The sequence below is a fragment of the Magnolia sinica genome, chromosome 11, assembly GCF_029962835.1.
Source record: "Magnolia sinica isolate HGM2019 chromosome 11, MsV1, whole genome shotgun sequence".
Lineage (NCBI taxonomy): Eukaryota > Viridiplantae > Streptophyta > Magnoliopsida > Magnoliales > Magnoliaceae > Magnolia > Magnolia sinica.
The window spans coordinates 81736572-81748387 of NC_080583.1; the positions used below are offsets into that span (position 1 = coordinate 81736572).

At 39.7% G+C, this 11816-nt stretch overlaps 1 protein-coding gene across 1 annotated transcript; it reads right to left on the reverse strand.

Moving 5' to 3' along the window:
- Positions 1–491: 491 nt before the first annotated feature.
- On the reverse strand, positions 492–9470 carry LOC131219500 (heat shock protein 90-6, mitochondrial). The gene is made up of 20 exons (XM_058214666.1): positions 9263–9470; positions 7886–8086; positions 7704–7777; positions 6355–6480; positions 6167–6260; positions 5998–6081; positions 5679–5822; positions 5475–5588; positions 5046–5108; positions 4810–4884; positions 4580–4684; positions 4341–4481; positions 4141–4233; positions 3933–4010; positions 3504–3758; positions 2840–2942; positions 2590–2764; positions 2400–2505; positions 1961–2050; positions 492–858 (listed from the first exon to the last, which is right to left on the reverse strand). Exons 1-20 carry the CDS (start codon positions 9359–9361, stop codon positions 691–693), a joined length of 2388 nt encoding a protein of 795 aa, XP_058070649.1. The 5' UTR covers positions 9362–9470; the 3' UTR covers positions 492–690.
- Positions 9471–11816: the final 2346 nt, after the last annotated feature.

Consider the following 11816-nt stretch of genomic DNA (forward strand, 5'->3'; position numbering starts at 1 on the left):
TCTTGGGGAAATGGTCCATCTATAATGGGACCATCGGACCAATGGCCTGGATAGATCAACCATCAACCCAAATCTACAAACTAGGTTCTACAGGGAAATTAAAGAGTGAAAAAAAATGGGGGAAGACATTGTCAGAAAGATGCATACTGAGATAGATAAAAGGTGCACATGATTTTACCGGTCAGGGATGGCCTAATTGGAACTTTAGATCAGCCCAATTTTTTATCACACCTCCTAACCTGAACCGAGGCAACAGACATGGTGTAATTTCACAGAGTCATCACGGTGGGCCCCACAAACTTCCACACCTGGTCTCCCCGCTGGCCTTTTAAGGCTCTTTGCTGGTGAAATCCATAATTCAAACACTACATTTTCCAGTTTCCAAAATACTCCCGACTTCATTTAAAATTTCCCCACAACCGTTTTTCCGCGCTACAAAACTCATTGTAGATGTATCTCATACCATTTTCTATGAACAGTTCGAGTTCGGGTAACCAGATGAAGGATCCTGATTGATAAGTGACCAATCATCAAACAGAAGTTCAAATCTTCCACCGCAATTATAGTTTTATCACATCAATGCCACTGTAAATCTAATAATTGATCTAGAGAGAAGACTAACCTGTAATTTTCTACAAAAAAAAAAAAAAAAAAAGAAACAGAAACAGAAACATCAGCTGTTACTCTTCCTCATTTCTGACCTCCAGCTTCACTTGGTTCCACAACCTCGGCTTCTACAGGCTCCGCCTGGCGGGCCATCACTGGCCGCACCTCAGCTGCTGGTGCTCCCCACTTGCCTGCAAGTGCCATCCCCATCATCTCATAAATCTTCCCACCAAGGTCAGATGGATTCTCAGGCTGCAGCCATAGAAGAAGCACAGTCAAATACTCATGCAGAAGAAAGTATGCTACAAACAGCAACAGCTTAAAGACAGTCATAGGCAATGACACCAGAATGCGGGCAATCCTAACCATTCAAAAACTGCTATAAACGATTTACCAATATCAAGTCAGAGTCTCTCTATGGCTTTCTTTTTGTTATTTTTAGTATCAGGTCATTTGCCGAGACTTGAGATCAAATGGCTGGTTGCGATCATCACACAAAAACCATCCATAATAAGTTTTTGGGAGTAAAGCACCCACTTACAAACCATCTCCATCATCCAATTGGGGTTTGATGTAATCTCTTGGATGGACCATGGCCTGTTAAAACATGCTGAACTATCCAACTGATATTTTATGTAGTCTCTTTGGATGGATCATGGTCTGCAAAAACATGTTCAACCATCCAATTGGGATTTTATGTTATCTCTTGGATGGACCATGGCCTGTAAAACATGCTGAATGGGCAACATCCGGATTAATGGATTTTTAATGTGGAACATTGCCTTGTAGCTTTATGCTAACAGTCCAAGAGCTGGATACAGTTGGACGGAAAATTGAGAACATTAAACCACTTGCCATCAGTGGCTTTCTGAAAATTAAAACTACATAGGCCAGTCTATGAAATTTGTGCCTGTTTGGATGCAACCCGAATGGAAATGGCAGTAAACATGCATCCGTGCATTACAGTTATGGGGAGCATGATCATTTGTCCCGCCCCACCTGCCAATCCGACCCACAACATGGACGAGCTGGAAATGGCCGCCACCCCTTTATATCCCATCAAATTTTTATTTTTTTTTGAAAGATAAGTGGACTAATATTAAATTTATTTTTTAAAAATATATATATAAAAATTTACCAGAGACAGATGAAGCTGAGGGCTCCTGCTGAGGTGGCAGGTCGCTCTAAGCTCCAAAAAAAGAAAAATCAAACCCCTCGAGAGAGGAAGCTCCAAAAAAAACATCCCATCAAATTTTGCAGGTGATGGGATGGAACATATGAAGTTTGCAATCGATCCAAACTGGCTGGTTAAGCAATTAACTGGTAGAAAATCCAGGAAGGACTGAATACTCACAGTGAAACCGCTAGAAATCAACGCAGTGTCATACAACAGATCAATGGCCCTTTGTGCCTCAGGATCATCGGGACAACTCCAGGATGCAGCCTGCATTGCAACAGCAAAAATAAACAAATAATAAAAAGACGAAGCATCAGTCAAGAGAAACTCCACCAAGGCCCGTTTGGACACACTTCAGCAAAAGAGGGTTTACCAAAATGACCGCTCTTTTGATGAATAAAGCAAAACCAATTCGAACGGTTTTCAAATCGGCTTTTTAACACCTATTTTGTCAAGCGGGAGATGAGATAGGGTTTGCAAAAGTGCATCCAAATGCACAATGTGAATAATGGTTTGGCTCAAAACGCCGGGTAGGTGTCAAATACCCCTTTTGGGGATGCACCAATGGGCCCTTAAACTACATAACAGAAACATTTGAAGTGACATTCTGGCTTACATTCAAATCTCTGATGATCGGATGCTCAGGATTGATTTCAAAGACTCTCCTCCCACGCATATATTCCAAACTAGAGGTGTCTCCAAGCGTTTGTGCCTTCATCAGCCTACACGAAATATAAATCCATATCAACAAGCATGCTACAATCCCTGTTCATCCAGATGAAGATTTGGCGATGATGGAACCCCACCTCTCCATGTTAGCAGACCAACCAAACTTCCCAGAGACGAGAACGCAAGGCGAGGTGCTCAGACGGTTGGAGATCTGCACGCTGGCAACCTTGTCGCCCAAGCGCTTCTTGATCCAATCGCAAGTTCGGCCAAATTCCTGCTTGATTTCCTTCTCCTTCTCCTCGTTCTTATCACCTGTGCAAGCACTTGGGAGTAAGACCCTACGAATGAAGTGGAAGCAAAATTAAAGAGAGGTCTCAACTGACTAACCCAAATCCAAGTCTTCCTTGCTGATATCAACAAAGTTCTTCTCCTTGTACGACTTCACGTTTTGGATCGCAACCTCATCAATCGGATCAATTAAGAACAGTACCTATACCAGCAGCATCAAAACAGGTCTTTAAAAGCAGAAAGATGGTTTTTTTAAAAAAAAATTACAGACTTCGGTGAAAATGATCAAACTGTGATCACCTTCCTTGGAATGAATACCAAGGGATTGGGCTTCAAAATGTAACTATGTTACCTTTCAAATCAGACTTGAAAGGAATTTAACTGCAATTTGAAGGCTCTTAATTGTTAGGAATACTAGGAATATCATTACAATCATTTTCACTTGTTTAAATCAACAGTTCATAATTCAATTCACTCCTGAATCCAAAACAGTCCTGACTGCTCAAATCAAGAATTGTCATGAACACTGCCTTCATTTTCTTCTCAAACAAACAAAGATTTTCATCAGTCTAAATTTGTAGCTTTGATGCAATGGCATCAGCATGAAGGTTACCCAATCCAGTTCTTGACCTAAGAATGAGAGACATTTTTGGTTTTAAAAAAAAAAAAACTCCCACAATATGCAAAGCAACTTGGGGAACAAATTATATTCATGCAAATGTTCTAGATGTCATCACTAAATGTTCTAGAAGAAGTAACATACTTCAAAGTCCTTTTCAAGAAGCCTCTCTAGGAAAGGTGTATTCCTGGCACTTGTCAGGTTGTCAGACGCAATATAGTAGATATTCTTCTGCTCAGGTTTCATGTTCTCAACATACTCGTCTAAGCTAATCAGCTCATTTTCACTCTGAGAAGAGAAGAAACGAAGCAGTGGGGCAATACGCTTGTGGTTTTGGTGATCCTCGATGCAGCCCAGTTTCAAGTGTTTGCCAAAGTTCTCCCAGAATTTATCATAGTCCTGCATTATACAGAAAGGGGAAACCAAAAATTATAATTATTATAATAGTTGAAAAAGCAAAACAAGCAGAGAGAGAGAGAGAGAGAGAGAGAGAGAGAGAGAGAGAGATTCCTAACATATACGGCAACCTTCTGAATCTAATATGAGTATATGAATAACAGTAATGAACTTTACATCTTTATTCTCACTCATAGATATGCCCAATATCATATCAAATGCCTTCCTGACCAAACGTTTTCTCATGATGCGTACCTGCCAAGACAACAAATGATGGCAGCTGACCCATTTGAGATTGTTCGAGACAATGATAAGAGAAAGCACTGAATTCCAAGCAAAGATACAAGATTCCAAGTTAAGCAGTGATCAAGTTGATATTACTTACAATACGACTTTCCTGAAGGATTTCACGCGAGACGTTGAGTGGAAGGTCATTCGAATCCACAACACCTTTCACAAAGCTCAGATATCTTGGGAACTAACCAACCAAACAAATCAAAATTCAGTAAATTAGATTTATTCCTCAAAACCAAATGGAAACTCTGTTGGATTTAACAACATCACAAAAGAACAGTTCTTATATACCAGTTCCCCATCAAAGTCATCTGAAATGAAGACACGTTTGACATAAAGTCTTATGTTCTTTGTTTTGGGATTAACGACATCCTCTCTTCCCATGGGAGTCATGGCTGGCACAAAAAGTACAGATCTGAATTCCACCTCACCCTGCAAAAGGCAACCATCCAAAAGATCAGAAAAGAAGCAAATAGTCGATAATCAAGTGTGCCTTTATACTGAAGCCCTAATCATTCACACACAATTACCTCAGTGGTGAAATGTGATGATGCTAAAGGATCCAAGTACTCATTAAAGGTCTTCTTGTAAAATTCATTGTACTCTTCAGTAGAGACATCTTTAGGAGTGCGGAGCTGCATGTGATGAACATGTGTGGATAAGGTCAAATGCTAGTTGTTCCCGAGGAAGATGACTGATATTTGAATTGCAAAGAAAAAGTTCTGACTTATTTAAAGAAGAAACAGCTTTTAAGGCTCACCCATATAGGTTTAGTCTCATTTGTAAGCTCCCAGTCCCAGTACCGCTCAACTACTTTCTTAGTTTTCTTCTTCTTCTGTATGGAGAGCAAGCGCATAACAAAAGGAAAATTATTATCAGCGCTCTGACATAATGGTTACTGAAGCGATAAAACATGTAAAACCAGATAATTATTATCATCACTCTGACATAATGGTTACTGAAGCAATAAACCATGTAAGACCCCTACTAAGATACCTCAGCTTTTGTATCATCCTCCCCATCCTTTTTAGCTTCAGCCGGATCCTCATCGACCTCAACCTGATATATAACATTCTCACATCAGCAGAATACATGGACCTGGAGGTGAGAGCTGAACACCTATTTACCACTAAATTTCAGATTTGGGGCATATTGGAAAATGCAACCACAATAAGTGGCTTATCTTTTTCCACCTCAAATTGTGGTTGAGTAAAGTACAGGAAGGTCTGATTCCTATCTCAACCATGATTTCATTGTAGCATTTCCTAGAGAATGCAACAAGCAACCAAGTCATAGAAAAGACCTGGCCTTTAGTGGGACAGTATACATTTCACGGCAGAAACAAAAGCACTTTGGGCTAATTCGGCTAAATATTAATGCAAAAGCATAGTGCAAAAATAGTTCCAACATTTTCTTTTAATTTACCTCTTTAGTGAATCCTTTCTCTTGCCAAGTGTATATGGGGAAGGATACAAATTGTGAGTAATTCTTCACAAGATTCTGAATCCTCTCTGGATGTGCATAACCTTTGTCATCACGCTGAGGAAAGAGAAGGATGGCAAAAATATCAGCAAAGGAGTTGGAGAATTTGCAGTAACGAAAAAATAAAAACAAAATACCATTTCGAACCTTAAGATATAATGTAAGCCGGGTTCCTCTTGGAATGAGTTTTTCTGGGTCAGTCTCCTCCCGAACTGTGTAGGAGCTAGCATTGGCCTCTCCTTCCCAGACATACTGCTTATCAGATTTTGGGCTCTTTGTTGAAACAACAACCTGTCAATATAAACTGACATCAGTAAAAGGAGACCATAATTAAACAATCTAGCTACTAGGTCAGGTGCTGTTTCAATTCAAAACATGACAAAAATCAATTGGATCTCGGACTTCAAGTCACAGTGATTAAAAAATGCCAGGGGACCACCTATTTTGAAAGGGTTTTGCCACATACCTTATCAGAAACAAGGAATGCTGAATAAAATCCAACACCGAATTGACCAATTAAATTGTTGTCAGCACCGGCATCCTTGCTATCCTGTGAATCAAGATCCGGATTAAGGCCATCAGCTGAAACATTAACAGAATAAGATCAGAAGATTGTTATTAAAGTAGAAGTATACCTTCAATGCTTTCAAGAACTTCGCAGTTCCACTTTGTGCAATAGTTCCAAGGCACTCAACGAGTTCTTCTTTAGTCATCCCAATGCCAGTATCACTGTGCAGGAGAAGAACCTAAATCATTAGACACAGTTTACCACTAACCAAATTGGAGGAGAAGTGAGCTTCGATCTGCAATTCTTGAATCTTACGTGATAGTGACAATTCCATTATCGTTGTCTGTCTGGATCCGAATATCAAGATCAACAGCCTCCTTCATAAGGTCAGGCTCTGTAACACTGAGAAACCGCAGCTTGTCCAGCGCATCACTTGCATTGCTGAAAAAAAGAAAAGAGAGCTTATCAATATAAATGACATACCAAATGCAAAAGAAACTGACATTATATCATTCACAACAAATGCATGTTTGTTCTTGATTCATACAATCAAGAATGTCTTACTTCCTACAAGGTCCACATCAAACTGATTTTCACTTAATGTTATCAATTGAAAACATACCTAAGAAATCCCCAACAAAAATATTTTTTGAGAGATAACAAAAACTTTGATTAAAAAGCTCTGAGATAGCGCCAAAGCAGGAGATCCCCAACAAAAATATAATAAAGCAAAAACAAAAAACAAAAGAAGACAAATGGTGTAACTGAGCTCAACCACTAAATTATTGAGGAGAATGTAGTAGATTAGGACCCTGTTAGTTTAAAGTAAAAACCTTCATACTCATGTGAAACAGACCTGCACATCCAACTTTGGGCCCCATACTTTGCCATGCCTTGGGTAATTGGCCTAAGACATTGCCATAGTAAAGGTGTCACATGGCACTGGTTGCACTATCACTATCTTAAAATGTGGTTTTGCGTCATTGGTGCATTGAAGTACCCTGCATCATAGTATAGACGTGTTGCATGGCAAGACGGTATTTATTTCGAGGTTCTTGTCTTACTTTTCTTTTTTAAATGATTGACATGGCATAACTCAAACCATCCACCATGTGATCTATAGGACATGTAATATAGAACACCTAATATCTTGATCATGATACCAGGCTTGCTGTCCAAGCTTATGAAATGATCCTTGGTTTATGGTGTAGTTTTACAGTGTTGAGAACTTCCTAGATACCTTGTTACTATAAATCAAGATAGGGATTCTTTGATCTTTGAGAGAGAGAGAGAGAGAGGGTGGGTGGGTGGGGGAGGGGGATTCTTTGTTTCTTTTCTTTTTTTCCTTCATTTCTGGATAAATAACTGAATTATGGTAAAAGAAGGAACGGGAAATTACAGGAGCGGATAGAAATTGCCAATAGTGAACAGACTGACCCATTTGTCGCTCCCTATTTTGCAAGAGAGTTGACAACTTCACTAGCAAGTAGCATCCTTCTGAATAATAAAATGGTAAATTTAGAGCAGACGAAATTTTAGGAGCTTCACAGACCCCAGATAACTTAATCAAAGAAAATATTTTGCAGCAATGCAACATGCCAACATCCTCAGTGTAAGTCATCAAAATGGGGGAAATGTAGTAGATGGTTGTGGTAAAAACTTGCCTAATCAACTCCCGAAGAAACACTTCTTTGTTGCTATATAAGCTGTGAACTATGAGGTCCATGAGACGACTAACCTGCAAGCCCAACCAAAAACCACACAAAATATTTCAGGCCATCATTATCTAGCATCTGTTTAATAAATGATAGTAGAAAAGGTAAAAACAAATGATGGCCTTCAGTACCTCAGCTTGGTACTCATACTTCTCGGCTGGTGGATCTGATGAATCAGTTGCCGCCGCAGTCGACTCGTACCGGTTGCCAACAAGGAAGCCATTTCTCACGTTTGGATGTTTTGTAGAGTTAGGAGGACACTGTTTTACTGCAGCCAGCACCGAATACCATCTATTTGGGAACTGTGGAATGTTGGAATTGCCATCTGCAGTCTGCAAAACAAAAAAGGACATGAAAGGCCCACGGTCAGTTTGAAGCAATATCCAAAATCCCCAACTCAACTTGGAAACATGTCCTTCAATATCCAAGTCCGACTCCAATGAGTTGGCCATCAACACACATGATTTTTCAAATAAGAAAAATGACTGTATCATGGACCTCGGTGCTAAGGAATTTCATGGCATTTAAGGAGAAGGCTTGAGAAGATGGCATTGCAATGCAAGTGCACAGAAAGCAGCGAAAGTGAAGGAGAGATAGATGGGGAGCCTCTGTTGAGCCACTAGTTGAACTTTGAAGTTCCTATAGTATAGTGTCGATCATGACGAAGTGGGATTTTTAACAGGAATTCCAAAATCCTAATTCCCATTTTGGAATGCTTACAGGGATTTGCGCCAACCGCCCTCGGCAATGATAGATTCGCAAACACCAACTCTCAATGTACACATTGTATACACACATGTTTTACAAGGTAAAATAAGATATAATGAAATTTATTTATATAAAAAATAAATAAATAAAATTACTCCCATCTTCCTGCTTATGGTAAGACAATAGCGCAATTTTGCACTGTTGTCTTCCTACCATGAGTAGAAAACAAAGGGTGTATCTATCAGCCATGTGGGTTGTCATATCAAATTCACTAAAACGCATATGCTGCAGTTTACTCCCAGTATGACTGATTAATACACCCATCCTTCCTACTTTTCACAAAACAATAGTACAAAGTTGTACAGTTGTATCACCCGAATTAGAAAGAACAGGGTATATCTATCAAAAACATGGTGTACCTAGATACAAAATCCCTAAAAATGATAAAATCAGCTCATTACGATTTCGTGTAGAAAGACAGTAGATGAAAATTCCTCATTTAAAATCTCTTCAAATTCGACGAAAATGATAGAAGAATAACATCAAATTTGCAGCTGAAATTCTCAGTTACTCATAATTCAGATCAGATAACAGAAATATGGATTGAAATTTGAAAAATCCGAGATAAAGCGTTATGAATCCTCAGTAAAAGAAATGACATTTTTTCGATAATTCGAGCTCCGATTAACAGAAGTCTACAGCGATTGAAGCAGCATCGGATGAAAATAAAAAGGAATCCATTTTAATAGCTGATATTTAATAAAGAAAACTGGATTTATTTAGGTTTTTGCTAGGGTTACCGGGTCGTGGAGAGCTGAGACGGAGGGAGCTGTGGCTCGGTAACGTGCGCCACCTGTGCGCAGGATAGCGGAGACGGAACGCCTCGACAGCCTGTGCATTTTGCTCGTGCCTGAGAGAGAGAGAGAGGTAGTGTCTACTTTCGGCTGCTGAAAATTTAGGGTTTTAGGAGGGTTTTAGAAGGGAAAAGCGGAAGTTTCTGGAGAGGGGCGAAATGAGCAGCTTTGAAATGTGAAAGGACATTTTCGTCAGTTTTGCCCAAAATATCGAGCGTGTGGCGGTGCGTGTGTGACCCGATTTTAACAGGTCGGGTCCATTTTCGGGCTCAGATCCTCCATTTTGAACCTGGTTAGGAAAAGTGAGTCCATTCCAGGATTTTGATGGAAGTTTACACCGATTTTCTGGGCCTGACGTGGAACAATGAACGGAAGTCATGTGTTGACACTACCATGCTAATACTGCCAGAAATCTTACTATCACGGGACAGTATCTTGGTTTGATTTTCCCTAAGCGTTACTGATTCCATGATTAACATGGAAGTATAAATCCTTAACCCAGCATGTTTATATAAGAGATCTACTAAGAGAATAGATCTTAACAAGTAGTAGGCCATGTCACCCTTGGCAAAGCCATCTCCTGGGGGGTGTTTGTTTTCCTATTTACCACCGTAAATGGTGGTAAAGTGGTAATCATCATCATTTCATCCGGCATGAAAATGAGTAAATTTTCCTCGATTTTCAAGTTATTTAAAAAAAAAACTAACAAGCATGCATGGGTGAAATTAATGAGTCCCATCATGATATATGTGTCTAATCTACACTATCTATCTATTTTATCATATCATTTTAGGGTATGAACTACCAAATTTAGATAGATTATAAGTTTTAATGGACCACACAACGGGAAAGGGATATAAAGACGTCCACCGTTGAAAGGCAGACCATCTATGGGTCTAACAGTGACGTGTATATGTGATCCAACCTATTAATATGGTCACACAAACATGGATAGAGGGAGAATACAAATATAAGCTTGATCCAAAATTTCTATGGCCCGCAAGAGGTTTTTAATGGTAGTTGTTTAAATCCCCTTATTTCTTGTAATGTGGTCCACTTGCACTTTTGATGTGCCTCAATTCTGGCCCATGCGCTAAAATGAGCCATTGCAACAGATGGACAGCATCGATCAGACATATACATCACGGTGGGCCCATCATTTTAAAAAAAAATTCTACCTTTATATCACTACCAAGTCAATCAAGTGTGAATGTGACAAGGGCGGCAGGTCATATTTCATGCTATAAATAATGATGATTATTTACATTTATTTATATGTATTTATTCGAGTAAATAGGAAATCAAACTCCCTCTTATAGTCATTTCAAAATGGGACATCTTCTAAAAAACGTTCGAAAACTCTTATCATGTTCAAGAAGGTTTCGAATATTGGTAGACTTAGCTAGTATCCAAGTGAGTTCGGCTTCAATTCAGACCCAAGTTAGGAGAGACAGACACATCAACCATATCAGGTCCCAAGTTGCACATCAATCATGATAAAAGAGAGTGACAGAGAGAGATTAAGAACCTGATCATGCAACCCTGATTTAATTGGGATTAAGGGGGTGTTTGGAGCATGGGATTAGATGGGTTTAAGTGGGATGGAATTACCAAAATGTAATGATTACACTGTGTCAGGGATTGTCTCCTAATCCCATGGATTGAGGCCATCCCACTCCATGTTTGGGAAACGGGTTGGCTACTCATCTTACTACTACCAGTCGGTGCTTTGTGGGCCCCACCATGATGTATGTGTTTCATCTGTGTCGTCCACCCATTCTTACATGTCATTTTATGGTATGAGCCTATAAATGAGTTTCATCCAAATCTCAAGTGGATCGCACAGTTGGCCCTAGGAGGTTTCTAATGGTGTAATTCAATCACTACTGTTTTCCCATGGTGTGGTCCACCTTTGATTTATATCTACTTTATTTTTGGGATGAAGCCCAAAAACTATATTTCAAAATGGATGGACGCCATGGATAAAACACATACATCATGGTGGGGTCCACATAGCACCGACCACTAGCTAAACGAAAACCCAAAGTAGGATTGTAGAAACCCTTGCCCCGGCGTTGATTCCAAGAAGGGCTTCACAATCCATACCTCGTGTGATTCCCAAACACACCTTGCAATGATCCATGGGATCTTAAAACCCACTTCCACCAAATCCCATTTAAACTCATGCGCCAAACGCCCCCTAAGAGAATGGAAGAACTATATCTGATCCGGTTCGATAACATATCAATATCAAGTATCAAATCCCTCTGGCACACCAAACCATCGAGACCATCCAACACCTCGAAGCGGAATAGCAAGAGGTGGGCTGCCAGATAAATGGTCGTGATCGATTATGTCTGGGATCAGTCTTTTAAGGTTCCTTGATCTTGACGTGGTTGTCTTCATTTTAGGAATCTTAACGTTATAAAGCCTGATCTTTAATGGGCCACGAATATCTCCGTAGTGGAATCGACCACGAAAAGAAGATTCAAGAAGTCAA